This window comes from Centruroides vittatus, unplaced genomic scaffold (genome assembly GCF_030686945.1).
Source record: "Centruroides vittatus isolate TY-2023 unplaced genomic scaffold, ASM3068694v2 contig_481, whole genome shotgun sequence".
Taxonomy (NCBI): Eukaryota; Metazoa; Arthropoda; class Arachnida; order Scorpiones; family Buthidae; genus Centruroides; species Centruroides vittatus.
The window spans coordinates 414,968-440,422 of NW_027122271.1; the positions used below are offsets into that span (position 1 = coordinate 414,968).

At 29.3% G+C, this 25,455-nt stretch overlaps 2 protein-coding genes across 2 annotated transcripts in view; one reads left to right on the plus strand and one right to left on the minus strand.

The window, feature by feature from the left end:
- The window catches only part of LOC136977866 (general transcription factor 3C polypeptide 3), a 40,349-nt gene extending 34,809 nt beyond the window's left edge, over positions 1-5,540 (minus strand). The window contains exons 1-5 of the mRNA XM_067273457.1: positions 5,390-5,540; positions 1,119-1,217; positions 908-1,034; positions 631-727; positions 55-166 (exon numbers count right to left, since the gene is read on the minus strand). Of these exons, the coding sequence (XP_067129558.1) occupies positions 55-166; positions 631-727; positions 908-1,034; positions 1,119-1,217; positions 5,390-5,488 (534 nt within the window). The 5' untranslated portion in view covers positions 5,489-5,540. The remainder of the gene's footprint in view (positions 1-54; positions 167-630; positions 728-907; positions 1,035-1,118; positions 1,218-5,389) is intronic.
- A 1,198-nt stretch (positions 5,541-6,738) lies between these two features.
- On the plus strand, positions 6,739-23,742 carry LOC136977872 (nucleoporin NDC1-like). The gene is made up of 10 exons (XM_067273461.1): positions 6,739-6,863; positions 7,598-7,724; positions 11,209-11,307; positions 15,360-15,531; positions 17,025-17,148; positions 18,825-18,933; positions 19,205-19,253; positions 19,325-19,454; positions 19,543-19,635; positions 23,637-23,742. Exons 1-10 carry the CDS (start codon positions 6,792-6,794, stop codon positions 23,724-23,726), a joined length of 1,065 nt encoding a protein of 354 aa, XP_067129562.1. The 5' UTR covers positions 6,739-6,791; the 3' UTR covers positions 23,727-23,742.
- The last annotated feature ends 1,713 nt before the right edge of the window (positions 23,743-25,455 follow it).

Consider the following 25,455-nt stretch of genomic DNA (forward strand, 5'->3'; position numbering starts at 1 on the left):
AATCTAATTTTATTTCTTATAAAAAAAATCTATATATAATTTTCATACAATTACCTTTTTGTGAGTTAAATCATCATCTAGATCTAAATCAGTTTCTTTGGATTGCTTAGGCTCATTTTCTAATAAACAGAAAGCAAAACACATTATATTAATTGAATGATTATTACTTAATAATTTCAAAATAAATATTTCATAATATTTTTTCTAAAATTTGAAAAATTGAATTAACAATAATTTCTATCCGAATATAATCTTTCATTGTTAAGATGTTGCTATACTTTTAAATTAATACTTTATTTTTATAATTCAAAACAAAAACCATATAATGTAGCAATGCTGAATTATAAGGTTTCTGTTTTAAATTACCATATTTTACAGCATATAAGATGTGTCTTTTGTCCAAAAACAAAGCTAAAAAAATCACCTATGTTATATGTGAAGTTACAATCTCTCATAGGCTAAAAAATTTGGGGCCAAGTACCAAAAGTGAAGATTGGCTTAAATTAAAGAACACTAAATATTTTTTCTAATACTGTATTCTAATATTGAAATGGGAGTGTGTCTTATATGCCATAAAATACAGTAATTATCCAGTTTATTTGGTTTCATTGTTTAGATTTTTAGTGTTACCAGAACTGGCTTCCACAGTTTTTTTCATTTTCAGCAACAGAATCTCGTTCTTCAGATTTTTGTAATATGTCTGTAATCTCTGAAAATGTCATTTCACCTGAAAACATACAATACAAACAAGTTTTAAACTTTATTTCAAAAATTCAAATTACATTAAGATATTTTGGATTATTATAATATTTATATATATATTATATAATATAATAATAATATATGTAAAATATATATATATTGGTATCGTTAAGACTAAAAAGAAAATAATAAATAATATTTATACCATTAATATATTTTACAGTTAATTCTGATGCTATCTTTCTAGTAGATTGTGTCTCATTTTCATCACATTCATCACTGTCACCTTCATTTTTATCGAGTTTATTTTCAATAATTGCTTCATCCAATTCCTATAATAATTGAAAATTGATTTTAAAATTTTTTATCTGCAAAAGTAATTAATTCTTTTTAATAATTTAAAAATTTCACATTACCATCTCAATGTCTGACTGATGCCATGGGGACACATTCCCATCATTAGCTTCATTATCACTGCTGTCATATTCACTATCACTTAAAACCAAATTACTTTGCTATAACAATAAAAATAATGAATATTAATTTTAACTAATAAAATTTTAAATTTAAATACAATATATTTAACATAAAAAGTTGTAAAATCATAATAAGGAACTTAACAAATGACAAAAAGATATATTGTCATATTGAATACAATGATTTACTAAATTAATTTTAGAAAGTGTTAGAAAAAAAATAGTTAAACTTGATTGAAACTCTAAGGTATTCAATTTTCATGTCTTTGCATAATTTTTAAAAAAATTATTATTTTTTTTTTTTAAATTATATGACAATCAACATAAAGTCTATTTCAACACTATTTTGATTTACAGATTTATTACTATAGTATACATAAAAATTGTATATATATTTTAATTAAAAAACTATAAAAATTTAATACATAATGTGCAATCAAATCATTTAGATTTATCAGTTATAAAGTATCTTAAATATCAAAACATAACTTTCAACAATTATAACAGTTCATTTAAATATGTTTAGTCATCTTATGATGCACAAAAATTATTCAAAATTTAAAAAAAAAATATATATATATATATATATATATTATAATATTTGTGTTCCTTCATGGAAGCATTTCATTGGTTCCAGATGATATTCACAATAATATATCAATAAATGACAAAAATTGCATGTATAAAAAGATAAGCTAAACATATGCCTGCCAATAATATGTAGTCTTTTTTTATCTTGCAGAAAAAACAAGTTTTGATGAAATGTTTATAAAAGTTACAAAATATCAATGTTGCAAAAAAAAAAAAAAAAAAAAAAAAAAAATGGTCTTATAATTTGCCACAGAACTTGGTGTTTCAATCTTTCAATAATGTCAGTGATGCCATAGGCTGGATCAAAACTGCCTAAGCAGAAGTTACTTCAGAAACAAAAACAAAGTGCTTTAACAGCAGCAGTTTTATCCCAAGTGATTCATTGGATGTAACCATAGACTCCAATAATGCAGTAAACTCAGTCCATTCTGTGTTTACTGCAAGAAGCTTACTAAAGAATTTACTGCAAAGTCTGAGAAACAAGTTAAGATCAACTTTGATAACAATGCCAAGTTTATTCAGAATAGACTGAATAAACTCAGAATCAACAGATTTTTTTTCTGAAATTAATCCATTACAGAAAAAAGGGTGAGGTAAGTAAAGCTGTTGAAGAGTGACATGAAAAATATTTCTATTGAATCATACACTTTAAAAGATGGTCTTACCAGTCTTACTAAACAAAGCTTTATCTTGTGAATTTGACAATCAGACCCTTGTTTAAATGCTAGATGAAGTTCAAAAACAACATGAAAGTGAGACTTGAAAACAGCAAAACATCAATTCTAGACTACATGAAATATTTAAAAATTATAAATGATAAAAGGTCCGAAATCCAATAAGTATGTTCATGGATGTATAGATGACCATCACACAGTTGTTAAACAAAGATAAACTTTAAAGACGTAGAAGGTTGAATTGAGACTACCTAGGTAAACTTCTACCGACATTTTATTTGATGCTACAGAGCAGACTCCCTATAAATGTCAATTCACTGGCCCTAAATTTACATAATACAGGCTACTCTCATTTTACACTGGTTTCAAATATTCCTAAAGAAAAAGGTAAAAATAATTTTTCCAAAAGAAGAATATTTTTTACAAATGCTAAATGCAAATATTTTTTTATATCTGATGGTAGCACTTGTAGCAGCAGTAGCAACTTCACTTTAATAGTAATTTAAAGCAGTATTAGCTTGTTTATTATTCTTGTGTTTATTATTCACATGGTATTTCAACATTTTAAAATGAAGTTATTGAATAATAATAAAAGTTAGAAAATGAACAGCCAATATAAACCCTCACCTAAATGCAAAATTTCCAGTTTACTTTTGTGGTTTTTATGTATCAACAGCAAAGTCAAATAAAAAGAAACTAGTGAATCTAAATGTCAACGTCATCAAGAAATCACCATAACTTTAGAAGATAAAAATCAATTGCCAAATGGAATGTGGTCAAAGCCAGCCTAATGTTTATAGAGCTACGAATTTGCTTCTGTCAACTGTAATGATGATCACAAAGAATGCAAAAAAAATGAAGTGTTTTTATTGTAAAAAAATATCCATATGTGAATGTCTGGAACACATTCCTATCAATATTTATTCAATAATAAAATTAATTTATTTAGCACTGGTTTTGATTAAGCTGCCTCCTTCAGGAGCACATCATCAGCATAAAATGAGGGCAGTCTGTATAATGTTTAATTATTGATTTTGGACTTGTATCATTTAAAATATAAAATAAAATACTTAAAATCTTGTAAACTGCATAACTGCCAAAGAGATCAATCAAAAGGATTTATGTTCTGCACCACAGTTTTCATGTTTATTTTGGTACAATATGTAAACAAAGGGAAGAATAACTCGACACAAAACAACATTAGAGAGCTTTAACACCATTTTGTATCGAGTTATTCTTCCCTTTATGTACATATGTTGGCGTGATATCCAAGCTATGTTTTTATGTTACTTTACAATATAGTACAATATGGTATGCTATCAAAAAAGTATATTTTCTTTAGAATACCACCTCCCAATACAACTTTTTTTCTTGAAAATTTAGATGGTTGCCTAAGAGAAGTTTCACAATATTAAAAAAATTTGAACTCAGAAATTTTAGCATTTTATATGTTTGTTTATTGATCAAATATATGATTAAATATTAATAAATTGCTTTATTGGAATATAATGCAGATTACACATATAACAAACATGTAAGCATGCCAATATCCTATATTGTATTCCAATAAGGTAATTTGTAGATATGTTCGTAAGAAAAAACTGACTTTATGCATTTTGTACATTATTAACTAATAATGAAAAGTTCATCTACAAAATTTCTTATTTAGGTATTGTATTGACTCATATTTCATTTGCAACTAATCAACAGATAACTATTCTCATGAATGTTTTTCCCATCAGATTTATTTACATTAAGATAATTATTCTTTCTTTCAAACTGATAGATATACTATTTTTATAACCATATAAAAGTTGTTATTAAATAATTTTGGCAAATATAAATATCAACAATTGATACTATATTTTCGTTGATTTGCTTTTAATCTAACAGTATCTCATCAATACGAGCAAGGGCATACGGGACTCATGCTCGCCCTTTTTAGTCTGGGTTGCCTTTTCCTAATCTCAAAGAAGGCCTCAAATTTCATTATCAACAAATAATAGAACTTCAAGGAAGCCTATATAAAAAAAATATAAAATATAAAAGAAACCTGATATAAAAAAAACTAATGAATGATATTTGTCCATCGTCCCTTGCAACTTCTTTGTATGTTGACCAAAACTACATTCCCATTTTAAAGGCCAAGTTAGTGCCGAATGCAGCCGGCACCACTGGTGAGAGTGCTGACTTGACATCGAATCCCAGGGTATGATGCCTTTTTATAGCTCGTGCCTCCAGTTTGATAGTTCTGCAGACACCGCCAAATATAAAATATCAAGAAATTAATAGCACGTCATCAGTCATCTCTGCATAAGTCAGAAAGCGTTTTGTGTGCAAGCGAAGTTTAAAGAACACAAATACATACAACTGCCAAATGCAAATTTTTTGCAAACACATACAACTCAACAAAGCCAACGCCACAATAATTGATCTAGGGTCAAGGTATTCGAGATAAAAGTCCACCATGTAAAGTCTAAGCTCAATCATGCGCCACATACCAATCAAGTTTCCGACCACCATCGATTAGCATCGATCTCCAGGACAATATTTTATTTTACATTTACATTACTTTAAACCCTTCTTTCGGCATATTTTTAGTTTTCTACGCCGTGAAGCTCAATGTTGTTTTCCTACAAAATACCTAGTTTACTTCCTACACAGAGTAACTTAATTGGATAAATTTACATCTTGAATTTATCAGAAAACGGTGCTTTTCTCTACAGCTTTCATTCCATGCCTAGGTACTAGCACTCAAATACTCAGCCTTACTCAAATATACATCTCTAGGTCTTGTGTAATGAATGGAAAATAGTTTATATAAAGTAGAATTGAAAAACAAGTTCATTCATCTTATTGCTCAACATAACGAGACTAGTCTAAGAGAACTAGATTAAGACTGAACATTTCAATCCGCCAATCATATCTTTTACTTTCCGTGTTTACCTCGCGTTTAATTTCCTTATACGTCTCCCATTGTTCTTCTGATATTTCTCCTAACAAGCTTCGAAAGATATTCGAAGGACCGGCTTCGTTATCGTCCATTCCCGCCACCAAATAATCAAAAACATTAACATAAACAAATCACCAAAACATCTTTTACTAATACGTAACGTGTTGCCAGTTCACTGATAAATTAAATAAATATAGACACATTTAATTAAAATAAAAATAATATTTTATTGTATTAATATTTTTTCTAAAATTATTAAAATTAATAAAATCAAAGAAATAGAGTAAGAATAGTAACAGTGAGTTCGCCAGGCCAACAATGGAGCAGTCAGATGGGAGCCCGAAATATCCGGAACGGACCAAGCCGCCCGTCTTACAGTAGTTTAAGTGTTATCATCTCACGTGCCCCCACCAGTGGGCGAGTGGTTTCCGTTGCTGCTCAAAGCGGTGGTGACCGGACCCTAAACACTGGGAAGTTCGGTCGTGGGTTCGCGCCGCGACTCGAACAGGCTGGCTGCTAGGAGTTTTCCGGGTTTTCTCCTAGCCAATAACGACTGAATAGGAGGCCAGTTCCCCATAAAAGTCCTCCCGGAAGGCACGGTTTCCCGCGCGATACGTTAAGGCCGTGAGATAAACGGCCGGCTCTTCGGTCGCATAGCGATCATTACGACACTCATCGGAGAAAAAAGCTATATATAGGGCTATAATCTCCATATGAACCAACATCATACAAAAAACAAAAGACAAAGACAAAGATCATCTCACGTGATGTTTATGATTACGTTACCTAAAAATAGACTTTTTCTATTTATTATTTGAAATAAAATGATTAACTGGTCAAATCTATACTCCTCAAAAGTGAAATCGCAACGCTACATTATCTACGTGCAAATTGGAGGACCGGTAGAGGGGATAGAAATATGCAAATGATTAAGTTTGTATACGCATCGGGTCGTGTGGTACTCAGTTTCGGGCTAGCACCGGGTGGTGAGGGACGGGGCCCGACATATCTGGCCGGACCGCCCCCGAAAAATTCCTGAGAATTATTCGACCCGTCCGGATTCGATTCCGGGTCTCCCAGAGCGGTAGACTGCTACCTGACTAACCGCTCGGCCATCCGGCTGTCATATCTACAAAACTATTATATTACAGAACTATTTATAACAAATTATATTTAATTATTTTTATCTCTAGATTTATATTTTATAACATACTCTAAAATAATTGTGATTATTTTAAAGTGTAAATAGTTTTAAAAAATTTTATTTTTCTATTTTTGGAAATTTCAAGTAGTGGCGCTGTTGTCTCCTCTTTGAATTTCTAGCGGCAATTAGTCTGCTGGTTTGATATTTTTCTATTAGAGTTAATAATTTTAACAGTTGTTAATGTGCTGACAATGGAAACTAGAATTACAAAGGTGCCAATTAATAAATATCAGAAAAATGGCAAAAGCTGGTTCTCCAATGAGGTAGATTTCATATAACCCACAGTAATTGTTTAAAAAATATTTGATATGCATTGTGTTAATATGTTTCATATAAAATACATTAAGTTTGGATTCAGTTTATCTAATATGAAATTTATGCTTGAATGCAGAAATTTAAAAACACGGGAAGTATTTACTCTCGATATAGTTGCCCATCAAAGCTGGATGAATCAGTTGAACTGCTTAGCGTATTGTTAGGAATCCAAAGAATTCAGACGTTTATTAAATGTATGCTAATAAAATACTTGGTTAATGCTACCTTAGGTTCCGAGATGGCAGCTCGTCTCTGATTCTAGCAAGGAAACAGTGGGGATGCACGTTTTCCTAAACCTAACCTATTCTAATAATTTGGTTGCTGATAATTATGGTAATTTATTAGAATAGGTTAGGTTTAGGAAAACGTGCGTCCCCACTGTTTCCTTGCTGGAATCAGAGGCGAGCTGCCATCTTGGAACCTAAGGTAACATTAATCAGTGTTCTTGTCCTTACTATACTTTCTTTAAATATATTTTTTAACTTAATTTATTTAATAAGATTATTGAAATAATTTAAGAATTTACAGTTGGAATTATGAGTCAATTTGATAGTCTGATTTAAAACTGAGGAAGAACAGTTAAAATTCAATTATTCCATTAGTAAAATTTTATTGATTTAAGAATAAATTAAATTGTGTTATTTTGAAAAAGAATAAACATAAAACTCAGTTGTTATTTCAGGTGTATATTCCAAGATGTATTAAATGCTTGCTTTGGTCATTGTTAATACAATGGATATTCTTACAAATAGTGATTTATTTACTTACTTTATTTACATTTCGAACTCGAGTTGAAAATGATTTGAAAGGTAATCTATATTTTTAAATATATTTATTTATAAAATATTTTAATTAGATAATGGTTATAGTCTTTATGTACAGTATATTAAAAGTAAAATGTTCTGTCCCCACGAAAGCTGAAACAAACACTTTACAAGGAAGCAGTGTGTAAGTCCCATTGGGTCACCTGTGGGGTCTACAATTTATTTTTCAAAAGGACCACCTGTTAAGTTCCTCTGTGGACTTGTCATGAATTCATGGAAAAGGTTAATTAACAAAGAGGAAGGAAGGTCTTTATGTAAGGATAGGAGACACAAAAAGACTTTTTTTTTACTCAGATTTGGAGTTGAAGAGACAGCTATTCATTTACTCCCATGATTTTTGAATAATAACCTTTGTTTATATACAGAATACAGACATTAAAACTAAAACTAAATCTGTATGTTATTTTTAATAATATTTATTCATATATATATATATTAAAACAAAATGTTCAATCATCACCACACACAAATAATGTAAATTTAAAAATTAATTTGATTTGTAATTTGAAAATTTCAAAACCACTTTTAGATTGTTTTTAAAAACATTTTAATTTTCAATTGATTTGATTTTAATTATTTTTGATTTTATTTTTAATTTTGGTTTTGGTGTAAAGGCCAGAGTTTTAATTATTTTATTATTTTTAAATTTAATTATTATTTTTAGTTTTAATTAATTTCTGGCTTAAACTAAATTAATTAAATAAATTAAGTTTATAATTATTTTTAATAATTATTATTTATTTAATTTTGCCAGCATTTTTGAACTCTTAATTACAATTTTTAATTAATTGCAACTATATTTTCTTTTGCGACATAACTATAGAAATTGTTTTAGTATTGTTTCACACAGATGATAATCAAACTTAAATTTATTTAAATTTTTTTTAGTAATTTTATAAATTTGCCTGCTTTTTAATGATTTTTTTAAATTTAAATTTTGAGTTAACATCAATTGAACTGTCAGGCTACCTAGTATTTATAATAATAGAAATAGTTAGATATATGTTTGTTAGGACATTAGATATATGAGTGAACTCAATGAATAACTTATTATTATTACTATTAAAGTTGTTTTCATGTGTGGGAACGCCGGAGGTAGGACGGAGTCGTACCTCCTTTTTTTCTCGGCGTTCAGGTCGGTAAGACCCAACCCACTGTCTAGGATGGCTAAATTTATCGTACTATCCCGACTTGTCGGGATCGGTTAGTTAATTGTCAGGTCGAGTGGAGGAAGTGTGGGGTCGTCGATAAGAAAAAGGCAATATCCGTAGTAGCAGGACAACACAGATAAGATTTATTAGAATATAGAATCGATTACATCGAAGCGACACATTCCGTCCCTAATCGCGGGAGAGAGAGAGAGCTCACAATTGTTAGGGGATTCATACCTCTCGGTTATCGACTACGATCGAGAATGTTCTTCGGCTCGGCTGAAGGTTCTTCGGGCGTCTTTCCTGGCGGTGCGGCAGGTGGGCGGCAGGATCGGCTTGTAGGCGGAGGCTCCGGCGTCTTGGAATGGCCTTCGCACAGGACTCGGGTCAACGGGTCGTTCCCCTTCCTCGGACCTCAGCCCCTTCTTAGATATCTTCCCCCTTTATATACCCCCGGTCCCTTCCGTAACGATCACCAATCGCGATGGAGGGTGGTGACTTGAGTTCCATGACTCAGGTGGGATCCGGAGAAGGAGGGAAGCGGGTTTGATGGCGGAAGACTGTACATCCTTCGAAGCTTGATCGTTATCGCGGATCTCGATCGTTATCTCCCGAGGGGATTTGAAATAATGAAAAATTAAAATCGGACCGGCTCAATTCGGTCCTCACACATGTATTTCATATGTGATTAAAATAAAGCAGAAAAATATAGATAACTTTATCAGTTATGTATTATTTTTTACTAAACAAAAAATATGTTTTAATGGAAGAAAACAAATACAATGAGAAGCTTACTAGTGCTTATGTGGTTATCCATCTTCAGGCTACAAACATTTCAAATAGTTGTTATGGTAGTTGTTACTATAGCATTGCTGTACAAGCAAAAAGGTAGTGATGAAAGTTATACAAGGATGTGTTTTTACAAATTAAGTAAAGCAAATATGCCTAGATAGTGTGTCATCTCTGTTAAACACAATCAAATTTCTTTTTCATATTTCACTTAATTTCTAAATGCAAAACCTATGTCTTTTTCTTTGTGTTTGCACAAGTGACACTATAGTAATGGTTGCCATGAGAACTGTTTGAAATATTTGTGGCCAGATGATGTATTAATCACTCAAAAGCGTGTATAATGGTTTTATTGTTTAAAATATTTGCATTTTTTTAAAAATTAATTTATAAATGCTATCAAAATGAAGTTAATAAGTGAAAGCTTTGTAGTTTATTATTTATTGAGCTTAGTTTCCAATTGTTTTATATTGACTTAGATTTATTTCCACCCACATACAGTGGTGCCTCATATAACGTACTTAATCCGTTCCAGGTGCACGTTCGTTAAGTGAAACGTCCGTTATACGAAACGCATTTTCCCATAGAAATACATGTTAAAACATCTAATTCGTTCCGCAGCATAAAATAACCGTACTGTATCATTTAAAAAATGAACATGGGGTGTGTTCTTTTATTCCTCCGCGAAACAATGAGCGAGCGACATCCGTTTAAAAATTCCTGCAGAACGCGTTCCTAAATTCCGGTGGGAGTGCGCACCGTCGAATGGCAAAAACGGCCGCTTGTAGCAGTAGTTTACGGTGGAAAACAACATGGCATCCTCCATGACTCAGATAGTTTTGTTTCGTGGTCCATTATGTGGTTTTATGAATGAAAATTTAGAAATTGTGAAAGAGCGAGTTAGCACACGCGGTGATGTGTCTTTACGAATTTTTTTCGAATGATAGCCGGCATTCAAATTTTTTTCGTGGCTATTTTGAATGCTCTTTCAACAAATAATCCATTTTATGGTTGAATTTTACAATTGGGACCCTTCTTTTGCCTTTAAAAGCTCATATTTTAGAATTATAGATTCCTCCATCATGATACTATCGATAGTGCGGGCGCTGCCATCTTTTTTCTTTCACCGTCGTTCCAAAATGCCTACAAACAGCAGCGCTCTCCCGTAGTAGCGAAGACGCAGAGCGACCTCTATTAAAGAACGCACCCATGGAGCAGTCACCAATTATGCCGGAAGTCCGTTTTTGCAGCCAGTCCGTTGCTCGAGTCACGTAACGGCCAAACAAAGTCCTGTTGTTCGCAGCGTCCGTTATTCGAGGCGTACGTTATACGAGGCACCACTGTATTTATTATGCAAAATTTTTGTATTTAATAATTTTTAATAGATAATATTTTGTAAATAAATATATATGTATTATAAATACATAACCACATATATGTAGATATAGGTAAGTATATCTAGAAATAGTTTATATATATATATAAATTGTATTAAAACAGAGAATATAATGAAATTAACTTTATTTTAGGTTCTTCCTGGTCATTAAATATTTTATCGTGGCAAAATTTTATTTTATTGGGATTTTTAGATATAATTGTTTCAATTATTCATATCAAGCAACATACAGGTAATATTTAAATCTTTTATTTGAAATTATAATTTTATAGTAGAATTTTTCTTCATTATTAATTTTAAATAAATGATTGTATTTTTTTTCAGATTTTTCTATAAAAATGATTATTTTGATATTGACATTTATTAGCTTAGTAAATATGAAATATTCTGAATTAATAAATATTTTACAGATTGATAAATTTGCTCCAGCAACTATTCAAAAAAATGCCAACTGATGGTTGAGGTGGTTAAGACACTAACCTACCACTCTGAGAACCCAGGATCAAATCTGGGCAGGTTGAAAATCCCTAAAATGTTGTGGAGGTGGTATTTCCCAGACATGTTTGGTCTTGTTCCTCACCACCTTGGCTATCTCATTGTTGGCTTGGCTTGAACCCACAATGGACTTGAAAAAGTTCCTCTTAGTGCCCAAATGATGGAAAGAGTCAAAAGTAAAAGAAAAAACTATCCAGAAAGCATATGAAGTGGCACAATTACAATTAATTTTAATAAAATTATTTATAATGTTTATAATATTTTCTGAATAAATTAGAAAGAAAATAATTTAAATTTGAAAGTTTTCTAATTTAATAGTTTGAAAGAGTAAAAAAAAAAAATTTTAAACAGATTTAAAAGGAATCCAGCATTTTGGGGTTTTTTGTTTGTGTTTAACACATTAACTGCCACCTGTAATATGATATTTTGCATTTTATCAGGCTAACTGTAATATGATATTTTCTGTTTTTTCAGGCCACAATGAGAAAATTTGATATTTAATATTTTGTTATGATATAAATAGAAGGGTCATTATATAACAGTCAGTAGAGTGAAGATAAAACAAGTAATATAAAAATAAATTTTTTAAAGTAAATTCCTACTTAGGTCAACAAAGAAAAATTTTATTTTAGTTACTTTTTATTAAATAATTACAAAGTTTTCTTTTTTTCTCCTCGCGTCCTCTATCAGTCCGAATTGGCATATTGCTGACTGGCGTCACAGTTTAAATTTAATTAATTAATGAATTAATATTTGAAAAAACTGTATTAACATCAAGTGTCATCCATTACAAGTTTTAAAAAATGTATTTGAACTTGAGTGGATGAATAAAAAGTATTTTATTAACGATTGAAAATTGAACAAGATATATATATATATATATATAGGAAGAGTGTGAACTAATAGTAGGAATTTAAAAAATATATCAACGATGACTGGCCATCGTATGGCCTGAAACCGGAGACTATAAGACCACAAAATATTTAGTATTAATTACTTTATGTGTAACAAAAGAGAATAATTAAACTAGTTTTTGATATTTTTTTCCTATTTTTAACTGTTCACTATCAAAAAAAAAACACTATTAGATATAAAATAGCTTTTTATTAAAAAAAAACTACAACTGCCAGCCATCGGACCACTTCGTGAGGCCATACGACAGCTGGTGGTCAGACCAACTTTATAGATATTAATTACTTTATATGTAATAAAAGAGAATAATTAAACTAGTTTTTAATATTTTTTTCTTGTTTTAACTATTCACTATTAAAAAAAAACACTATCAGATGAAGTGGTTCGACCACCAACCATCAAACCTCTTCATGAGCCTCATGGGGTGGTTCGATGGTCGGCAGTCAGAAACCAACTTCATAGATGTTTGCGAGAGGCCACCACTAGGGTGTAAAACAACATCTTACGAAACTAAGATAATTTAACCTTGAGTGAAACTACATTGGTTATAGCAATGTCGAATGACGACCGGCAGTCGGATGGCTCTGTGAGGCCCTAACTAGTACGATGGCTGGCATGTCGGATGACAGTTAACATGTTAAGTAATATATTGCAGTATTGGAAAGTAATTGACTAAAGGAATCCAGCAACAAATTGCATAACTTTCTTGGCAAAAAAGTTAAAATTGTGTATGGTGCCATCTGTTATGAGATTTTATTAAAAAGCTTTTAATATCATTAATTATTACAAAATGAAAAAAAAAGCAATTTTGAGGGTAGAGACAGGTTTTATAAAAAAGATTGTAAATGTTAATAATGAATAAAATTTTCATTAAGTCTAATCCCACTCAAGATATGATATGTAATCCCCCCTCTATCTTTCCACTCCTTCACCTTTACCCACCAAAATTTAATAGCATCAATGCCCCCTAATATACAAACTTCCCTGCAAAATTTTAGACATTTTTGACAAAAAGCACAGGAGTTATTGAGCCTTGAAGTGGGTGAACAAAATTATACCCAAAAACACACACACACAAAGAAAAAAATTCCAACTGTTTTTTACATTTCTCATGTTTCAAGCTCCCAAGTCTGAAAATGTAAAAATGTTGGAGGGAAATAATCTTGTAAAAATCTTGGGAGGGATCATTTTTTGATCAGTTGCCATACTTTCACTCTGATATGTATTAATATTAAACTGGAAAAGTAAAAATGCAATTATTCAGTTAATTTTGACTAGTAAATCAGTGATCAGTATTAATAAAACTATAATTAAATTATCATAAATGAATGACAATGCAATATAAGTTAGAATATGAATTTGTCCTTTATCACATATTGACAGGACAGTTAAATTTCCTGATTATTTGAATTTAAACAAAATCATATGTACAAATGAAAAAGATTTTAAAATTATTTAAATTACGTTTGAGAAACTACATATGTTTTCCTATTGAACTTTAAACTTGTTGAAAAATGATAAAATTCATTTAAAGGCCTTTCTATCAGATTTTTTTCTCATATTATCTTCTAAATCTTTAAATCATTTTTTTAGTGTCAGTTTGTTTTTGGAAATAATGAAGTATTTTGTGGGAGATAAAATGAGAATAGGAAGGATGTTTGAATTTTGAATTTTCAAACTTTGATAAAAAATTGAAATTTTACAACAGTGCAATATTTCAAAACTGTGACATTATACAGCAAATTATAACAATCTTAAATATATATACACTACTATTTATTCATTACCAGGCTTGATCAAACAAATTCTTTGTAAACGAGTTTCTTGATATCAAATATTGCTATTGTTTTGGGGTTTTTTTTAATTGAAATTCTTTGCATTTTGGAGAACCTGTCAATTATATTTTATGCTTTTTTATTTCTTTGTGATCCTATTAAGAAAATAAAATTTTATCTGTTACAGGTTTTGGCAGCTTTTAGCATACTTTAAACTTCAGAAGCTTTTGTTTATTAATCAAACAATTGCAAACATGACATTGTATAGAACTTATATTTTTATGAATTGTTTCTTTAATATTTACATTTTCATTCCATTACCAAAGAATTGTTTGAGAATTATTTGCAATAAATTCAGAATTTTTAAAATCGTTTTCAGAATTCAAAACTGTTTTGGTTTTCCTACATTTGTAATCTTCAAGTTTCTCATGGCCATTTTAAACCAATAAATTCATACCAAGTTTTTTATCTGTGAAAATATACTTTTGAAACAACTTTTCCCCAATATATTCTTCAACCTTTTTTTTTTTATATCTTGATGTCATTACTAGCTTTCTCCCGCTGTTTAAGTTGTTTTATTCTTAGTAAATAATTATTACATTCAAGTATAAAATTTTATATATAATACAAAAAGTTTAAAAGAATAACTTTTTATTTATTTATCTTATTTATCTCCTTTACAAAATCATGTACAGTGAAAATATCATGTACATGACAAAAGATTTATACAATATATAAAAATACAAGTGTAAATAGAAAATAAAGAAAACATAAAATAAGTTAAAAAAAAAGATAGATATCAATAGAACAAGAATTAGAGAGTATTTGCTTACAAATGCATTTAAAATGACTAAAATCTTCATGTAATAAATTTTCAAAATCTATCATATTACAAGAGATGTGATAAAAGTATGATCTTTGAGAAATGCTTAGTCTATAAAAGGAAGTAAAAACATATGTTAAAAATTATTGTGAAATGTTTAAAAATATAATTTGTATATAGAAAATTTTAAAACTTATTTATCAATTTTATGTAGTATGTTATAAGATAATCTTAAAATAAATAAATTTTTTTAATAATTTAAAATTTTATTTATTTCAGTTAAACCAATAATCCACACAACACGTTTGGAATATATTATTTATAATGTTCATCCAAAAAGAATTTTGCATTTAATATTTCATGGCATATTAGGAGCATTTTCATCATCATTGTTTTTGAAATTATTATATACTAATTATAGTAATTTATTTGAACCCTGCACAAGTGAAAGGTAAATTTATTGCTAAGTTTGATACATTTATAGTCTCTAACAATAATCTTTCACAGAAAAGTTTTTGTAACACATATCATTTACTTATATATTCATTTTAAATATTGAAAAAGAATTAAAATTTTGAAGAAAATTCATAAAATAATTTTACATAATACAAAACTGATTCATTTATTAGTGCAGAAAGTTAAATATAAAATAAAAATTTTGCATATCAGTATATTTTAAAACAAATTCTCTTTTTCAAACAAAACAAAAATCATAAAAATTTTTATTAAAATTATTTTATGAATTTTCAATATTTTCAACGTATCATTTTCAGAAATCACTTAATTGAACTATTCATGTATTAGGAATGTTTGCTTAAATATTTGTTTTAAACAATTTTATATAAATGAAAGAATTGTCTTATTTCTAAAGAATAAAACTATATTTCATAATAGCTATCTAAAAAATAAATTACTTTAACTTAAAAAAACATTCTAAAATATACGTGAACTATTTTTCAGTTATAAAAATTTCAGTTGATAAATATTTGAGATTGTTTATATGATAACATGAAATTTGTTTTAGTAAAATATAATATTACATAAGTAAAAATACAGTTTTTAATCTTATTTTTTGATATTAATTTATATTGTAACATTATATACTGTAATAATTTGTTACAAATTAAATTAAATTTAAATAAGTTTTAAATTGTGATTTAAAACTTATTTAAATCACAATTATAAACTTATACACTCAAACCTGTTTTTGTGCAATTTTTTTGTGCGGTATATGAATTTCAATCAAATTGGTATACCGCACAAAACAAATCGCACAAATAAAAAATTGCACAAAAAAAGACCGAACAAAAACAGGTTTGAGTGTAAATTGAATTTATTATTAGGCTGCAATTTGAAAAAATTGTAGACCTATAAATTTCCACTGTTGTTTGTCTGGCTATCTTTCCTTAATCTTGAGAACAGAGTTAGATAGATGAAATCTGAGACCAGATATGAAAACTTTAGGGACAGGAGGCCCCAATTAACTATAAGTGAACTTCTGATATGAACTGGATCACATTATTTCAATTCAAAACTTTTTCCCCGAAAGCAGTTATTAGATGACTCGCATGACTCTCTTGCTAATGGAAAAGTATAATGTTTAGGGGCAAGACACTAAAGTATTAATTTGAGGTGGAGAGGATATATTTTAAATGAAATAAATTAAAAATATGATTAAAAATTGCAGCTCAGCATTGTGACAATGTCAAAATAAATAATTGCTTATTATTATTTATTTTTGTTCTGTTGTCTTAAATGTAAATTCAAATTATCTGTTTGAAAATAGAATGATATAACTTAATAGACTTTCATTACAAAATTCAAAAACTTATAAAATCTTGTGAAATCTTTTTGTTAAACATACAAAAAATGTGAAACTTAAAAGTTTAAACAATATTGGCAATACTTATGAAAATAATCTTTGATTACATTATATTATTGCAGAAAATACATATGCTTCTATAATGAGAAACATCTTTTTGTCATACTTCATGGTCTTTGTTTGGGATGTTTGTATAGTATTAAATATTTTCTCCATTGGAATTATGTAGAGTTTCCAATCATACAAGTAAGTAGAATTTCTAGAAATTTGTAATTACTTTTAATTTAAATGACAAATATCTTTTGTAATTTAAAAATTATTACATTAAAGTTTGAATATGTTCATAAGTTAATAAAATAATAGTATAAAATTAAATTGAAGACACGATCTGTTGAGAAAGGAATTGCCATTTATACACTCAATGTTCTGGAATACAAACTTTTGATGACCGACCTTTCATTGTAGGCTAATTGGCTGTCCAAATTAAAACCTCCCTTAAAAACAAAGAAGAAATATCCTATTAAAAACATAGTTTAAAAATCAGAACTGGCAATACCACAGACGTCTTCTTTCCATCCTTACCACTGGGGATGATAGAGCTTTTTATCTATTAAATAGAAGTGCTAGTAAACGTAGATTTTCAGCAACCCTTGGTGACGAATCTTTGCAGAATAATTTCAGTAATTTGTAGAATTTCATCAGATAGTGATTAAGTTTAAAATTTAAAATGTAATTTTAAACTTAATTGCCATCCGACAAAATTCTACAAAAATAATAGTATATTTACATCATTTTAAGTTTTCAAGTGTTACTAAATACTTATTTAATCTTTCTCAATAAAGTTTTACATTTATTGCTATAATGTTTTATTAACTTCAAAAACAGAGTTAAGCACTTTATTTCATAATAGTATAAGAATGCAAACTAAAGTAACAATTAATTTTTGAAGTTAAAATATGATTAAAACTTCAATATGGTAAATTATATTTTTATAAATTGAAAATTTTCAATATTTTCAACATATCATTTTCAGGAATAACTTAATTCAACTAGTGCATGTGAAACAGAACATATTTAAAATTTGCAACAAAAATATGATGATAAATATTTTACTGTAAACATAGAAATTATGTAAAAATGCAGAAATACCATTACCGTATTAATATAAATAAATGTGCTTATATAAATAACTGAAACTGAAACTAAAACCATAATTCTTTAAAACTTGCCAGATGGCTGAGCAGTTAAGGTTCAGTCTACTGTTCTGAGGGCTCTGGGATCAAATCTGGACGAGTCAAAAAACTCCACGAATTTTTTAGGGTGATTTGTCCAGATATGTCAGACTCTGTCCCTCACCACCTTGTAATTAATGAAATAAATTTATTATAAAATTGAATCAGTTATAATTTTTTATTAAATGAAGGACGTTTAATTATTTAAAATAAGCTAGTTAAAGTTTTAATTAACATTTATTAAATTAAACTTGAATTATTAAAAACTGGTTGCTTAATTTTTTGATGAGAAAAATCCTGAAGAAACGATCAATCAAGCATGCAATTTCTGCTTAACATGCAAATGGGTTACAGTTAAATTTCAAAATTAATTTTAGCAGAAGCCAGTGACTAAACTGTCTACCTTTAGACTAAATTTCACATTTGGGTTATATTTTAAGTTAATTAAAATATAACCCAAAAATAATCCAGAAATTTAGTTATATTTTATGTTTGATTAAGTATACAGTTTATAATTAAATTCATGTATCATATTTGTAATTTTGCTATTGAATTTTTTATACACGAAACAAAAAAATATAAGTTTAGAACAAATTCAGTTTCAAGTATTAAATCTAATATAATAGATATAAAAACAAATATGATAAAATTATATAATTCATTTCTTGTAAATATAATTTTATTTTTCAGCAACCAAAAATTCATACAGTAAAGCCAAAATTATTCCTTCTCATCTATGAATCCTTATGGGATTCAATAAAGTTCATTCGCTGGATTTATCCAATTTATTATATTTTAGGTAAATTAATTATTTCTATTCAAGATTTATAATTAAGGTTATTTTTAATAAATATTTACAATTAGTTTTTCATTGAATATTAATAAATGATTAATTAATTTATAAAAATGTAATTATTCTTAGCTAACAAAATTAAATATTAACTATTTTTGTTGTAAAAAAACTAAAATATAATTGGTTAGTTTTGCATATTTATATCGCCTCATAAAAATTTTAGAAACTATTTCATGGTATTTATTGATGATTTAAACAAGCCTATGATAAATTTTAGGATCATTTTTGAAGCAATTGATTTCTTCATTTTTGGGATTAGAATGCAAGTAAGAAAATTTCTACATTGATTTTATAACTAAGATTTATCATTGTTAATGTAATAAATAATTTTACGCAGTGAACAATCGTCGTTAACAACAACAAAATTGCTTGATATAGAATTGTTTGTTATTTGCTGGATATCTAGTTCATTATTATATTTGAAGTGGAAAATATTTATTTGTTTGTTTCAAATTTTCATTACTGAGGTAAAATGTTTTAAATGTAAATGAATATTTTAATTATCATATCATAATTTAATTATCATTAATATTAAAGTAATTTTATATTTTACAGAAATATACATTTTCTATTGAATGCAGTAATCCAGAAGATATGAAGAAATATATTGTGATTGGTCTTTGTTGTGAAGACTTTCCTCTTTATCAGGTATTTTCAAAATTAATTGACTTAATTTTTATTATAATTGCTTAAAGAGTACATCATTTATGATGTAAAGTGTTTTTTATTATCCAGTAACTTCAAGAAATTGATCAAATGTGGCTTTTGTCATGTGTTATTGATGATTTGTCTTTATGTTAATGAACTATACTGATAATATTTAAGGATTTTCTTGATGATAAATTATATTAAAAATTTCTAAAATAATAATTATATAATAATAATTCCTGTATTATATAATTATATAGATATAACTTTACTTAAATTTTTGGTTTTATGAAATATTTTCAAAACAGATTCTTGTAATTCTAGTCAGAAAGTTGAATATAATGCTTTTAATTCTGCATGATGAATATAAAAATTTTAAATTAATTTTTAATTAATGTTATTTTAATTGTGGAAATATATGGCTACCTCTAGAATACTTTTACAATAATTGAATATCAAAAATTCTATTAGAGGTTCTAATTTTAAGTTAGATTATTATTTGTAAACTATTTTTATTTAAATATATTTATGATATATACATATGTTAACTACCTAAATAATTCAGTTTACCTAATAACTATTGCCATTTGAACTATAATAGCTATAATTAAGGATTAAACAAAGTAATCTGGCTGAAAGATAGACAATTATGCCATCATTTTGTGTTAAATTTAATTACAGTTTGGGAACAAAGATCAGAGGAATGTCTGAATTGCACAGTCTGATCATTCATCTGCAGGATATTCAGAAGCTGAACACCTTTCTAGGTCAATCTTTTCTTCTAGTACCTTCTAAATTATTTAATTTAATCTACTTCTAATTATTACTTTTAACACAAGATGACTGCATAACAGTGTCTTTTTTGGCACATTATTTTGTTTAATTATTAAGTATCCATATTTTAGTTTAAAGGTAAATTGATGATAGTTATTTGATAGATAAAATATTTAGCCACATTATTCATACACAATTTATTTTTCAAATTCCTCAAACATCTACTTTCAAATATCTGTTCTTGGAGATCAAACTGTAAAACTCTTCACTAATCCTAGTACTTTTGGTCCTTCTAGTGATCATTGGTTTTTTAAAAACTTTTTCTGCCCTGTGGGCACTAAGAGGCCCTCTCCTCTTTTAGCAAGCCCATTATGGATTTGGCCAGGTCCACAATGTGGCGACTGGGTGGTATGGGGCCTTACATATCCAGACGGGCCCCTCCAAAAAATTCCTGGGGATTTTCAACTCGTTAGGATTTAATTCTGGGTCCTCCAGAGCAGTAGGTTGCCACCTTGACTGCTTGGTCATCTGGCCAAAATCCATCATTGGGTATCAGCATACTAGTGACTCAGATTCAACATCATGTTACAAACATGCCACATCATGCTTCTCACTAACTCCCAACTAATCTCCCTCACCTTCGGTCAGAAAAATTATGCAATTACTCCCACTTCCTTTTCCTTCTATAAAAATGACCACCCACTCAATACACTTCCAAACTATTCCCTTTTAGTCCTCCATCTATTTGTACTTCTCCAACCCTTCACACCTTATGAAATAGAAAGAAAATTTGTTCTCTAACCCTTTTTCTCTCTTTATTTAATACAACCAATTTTTCACTATCCATTTCTACACAGACACCAAGAACTTTCTATGCTTCACATTAATCATTGTTAATATTTCCTTATAAACCCATATATTTTCCACACAACTTGTGATATCTCCTTTTCTTGCCTTATTTAATATTCTTGCTTGACCTATTTAATATCAATCTTTATTTTCAAAGCCTTCTCTACCATGGTGACCCTCTCCCTTTTGTCATCATCTGTGTGCTCCTTCACTCACACTCCAGATGGTTAAGAAGAATTTTACTTCTTGATATCCAAGAAAACAGTGTGTATTGATTATAATAATTTTATTTATAAAATACAGTGGTACCTTGACTTATGAGTGTCCTAACTTATGAGTTTTTCAAGATATGAGCCATCTCTCAGCAGATTTTTTGCTTTGAGTTGAGATAGAAAGGATAAACACCGGAAAGAGTTAAAATAAGAAGAAGCACATTGGTCACAGGCTGTGAGATTTCCCGCTCTATCGTGAATTATTACGCTAAGATGTTAATTAATTTTCCTTCCTTTCTCCGAGTTCTTTTCCGGAGAGGTCAAGAGAATGACCCTTTGTTTTCCCTTTTTATTACAACGTAGTAATGAGGTGATCTTTTCCTCTTACAACAAGATGTCCCAGGTGTCCGGGAAAATTCCTCCCCTCCCACCGAGGGTTCAATTACATGTGTCCACCATCGTAAGACGTCTTCTTTAACCAATTATCGTGCCATAAAGCAGTCTCTCGATAGAGAGTAGACAGAGGGTCATCTTGCAGAGAGGTCCGAATTAAATATGCCCACCTGTTTCTAAATAGATGACTTACAGAAAGAACAACAATTATTTTACACAAAGCTTAACCTTTTGACCCCACCATCTGGTGTTGGAAGTGATAACTCGCCTAGAAGGCAGAATAATCGATCGAGGACAGTTTATATCAACAACTATGAGTCAAACTTACAAACACCACCTGGTGAATCAGCTTCCGTTCAAATGGATATAAAAGGGGGCTGAATGTGACCCTCAAGGTTGCCAACAAGAGAAGAATCTACAGAAGACATCAACCCGTCCTCCTGGCCAGCCATACTCAAAGGCGGACATCGACAGAGCAGACATACGCAACAGACATCGACCGCCATACACGAGGGCAGACATTAAGGAACACCATACCCGAAGATGGACATCAAGGGCAGACAGCCTCGATGCCATAAATGGCGGACATCAACAGCGGCCACACACAACAACGGCATCCAGAAAAGACCCTACTGAAGTCCACTCGCCATACACCTCAACGATCACCTCTGGCCCCACTCTGCCATAACCTCAGACTGGCCACCTCCGACTCAGCTCGAGCAGCCGGTGTCTACACATCCACCGCATAACCTGCAAACTAGGCATTTCTAGAGGTATTCAATTAGAATGAACCAATTATTGTAAACTCTCTCTTTCTCTGCCAAATAATTTATAACTAATATTTATAAGACTAGTTTAGTAATATTCATGACAATCTATCTGTCTACTCGTCACGCAGGTATATTTTTGCATATTTTATCTTTGTATGTTTTTATCGTATATGGTCATATTTAGCCGCATGTAAACTTAGGTTAGAGATAATAAATGTGTGTTGTTGTGTTTATGTTAAACCTGTCTCTTCCTTTGAGTACGGACACCTTGTCACCTTACTTGCAGCCTCCCCACTCTACAACATGCCCTCCTACAGCCATTCTCTGACAAGAGCTGCTGATAAGTGAGGTTGAGCCCACTGCTAGCCCCCTTGGTTCTCACACAGGCACTGTAGTTGTTTTACTTCTTATTTTGAGTTGAGAGTTAAAATTTGGGTTATGAGCCAGCTTTAGATACTCCACTGCTAGTTGGCACAGCAAATGCCACAGCAAACCATAGATTAAGAAAAAGAAGATGTGAAAACTGCTGTAATTTTGTCATTTTTATTACTCTTCCAATGTGACAGGCTAGCTTATAGAAAAACACATGATCTAGTGATGTAGGCATTAGTTCACTTCCACGTTGTGGTCAGCACCACCATCTCTCATTTCTGGAATTTTCCATCTTTTATTTCTTTATCTATGCAGCAAACATCACAACTTCTGCAAAACCAGTTTATTGTAGTTCATTCTATTGTGTTTTTATACAATATTTATTATTTATAAGTACATTTTTTTATTTAAAATATAACGAAAAAATTGGGGGGTTTGGGTGGATTAATGGCATTTCAATACATTTCACTGGATAAAATTGATTTGACATACAAGTAATTTGGATTACGAGTTTGTCACAGACTGAATTAAACTTGTAAGTCAAGGTACCAGTACCACTGTATATAAGAAAGTTTATATTTTTGAAAACTTTATAATGTTTATTTATAACTTAAATGATTTTTTTTTTTAGTATTTAAGTTACATTGATTTGAACTCATTAGCGAGGCAATCTTATGAAAGACGTAAAGAAATATTTGGTATTAGTCAACCAGGTAAGTAAAAAGTTTATTCTTTGTTATTATTATAAAGTAGCTTGTTATCTGCAAATGGTCCACAATTATATTAAATAGTTCTTGATTTTATTTTAATATTTTTTACATTCAATAATTCAAGATTTTTTCTGAAATTATTATGTTGTCATAAATGATAATAGGTGAGAATTTAAATTAATATTTATTGCATAACTATGTGTGCATAGATATGTGTAGGTTGTCTATAACAGAATGTTATAAGAATTCTTTTGGATAATTAGAAATATACTATGTAATCAATATTTCCAAAATACCAATAATTTTAAAGACATTTCTTAAGTGACAGATTTTGTTTATTTTTGTTAAACTAAGTTAGTATTTTATTCACTAAACTAAAACTTAGTAGTTATATAAATAAAACTTCTAACTCAATAACCAACAACCAGCAAAACAAAAAGACTTTAAATTCAAATTTGAATTACAAAGGTTATACAAACATAAGTTCGAGTCCTTATTTCTTTAATTCTTAAATTTGAATTTAACTTTAATTCCCGAGTTTTGTACCAAAAAGACTTTGTTTTGCTACTTATTTGTTATTGAGTTAGAAATTTTATAGATAATTATCAGTAAACTGTTTTTTAAATTGGCAGTTTATAATCTATCATCTGACACAGTGTTTCTCAACCTTTTTAAGTCCAAGGACCAATAAAATGTCTGAAAATTGTACAGACCACTAAGTTATGTGGGCCTAATTTTTTTAAACTTACATAGGTAATACCAACATTACATACTGTACATTTTATAACATAATAAATTTAAAGGCATATTTTGAATAAATATGGAAACATAATTAATTAAATTAGAACCATTATCCACAACTTTTCCTAAAATGATAAATTTATATGCATGCATATAAATTTACCATTTTAGGAAAAGTTGTGGATACATATGCTATGATGTGCATTAACTATTGGCCTCCCTACTGACATTTTCATCATTAAATATTTATATATTAGTCAAATGGAAATAGACTAGCACCCATTTTTATTTGATTTTTTCTAATGGTTTTCTCTCTCTCTCTCTAAAATAAATATTGCAGAGATATATATTTATTTGTGAATTAAAAATTAAAACAGACCAAAACTACTAAGACATTTATCTCAGCTTTTAACTAGGCTTTAAATTTTGGCTTCATTGACTGATTTGGACATAAGAAAATGTTTGACAGCTTCTGCACAGCTCTGTGTGATGGGACACATTTTTCTCTGAGTGCCTTTTTGAGAGGACTGAAAATATGAAAGTCACATTGGGACAAATCTGGGTTGTATGGTAGATGGATAAGCATTTATCACTTAAATGTCTTTACTGGATTGTGCAACATGATTGTGCATATTGTTGTAGAGATGGATAACTTTGTCATAAGACCTGGATACTTATTCTTTAATAACACAACATAATGTCTGAAGAGTGTCTCAGTAATATGCAGTATTAATTGTTCATTTAGCTGGTAGGAACTCAATGAGTAAGGACCTATGTTTATCAAAGAAAAAAGTTGGCATCATTTTGCTTGCTGTCAGTCATGCTTTTTGACATGGCTTCCTCCTTATACTTGCATTGCTTGATTCCCAGACTGAAATGATAACATCACAACTATGACTATATGATATATAGAAGGGAAAGCATTTCTATATTGGTCTAAATACGTCAAATTGGCACTCATGCAAGCAATGTTTTATTTGACACTCAGGCATTTTTAAA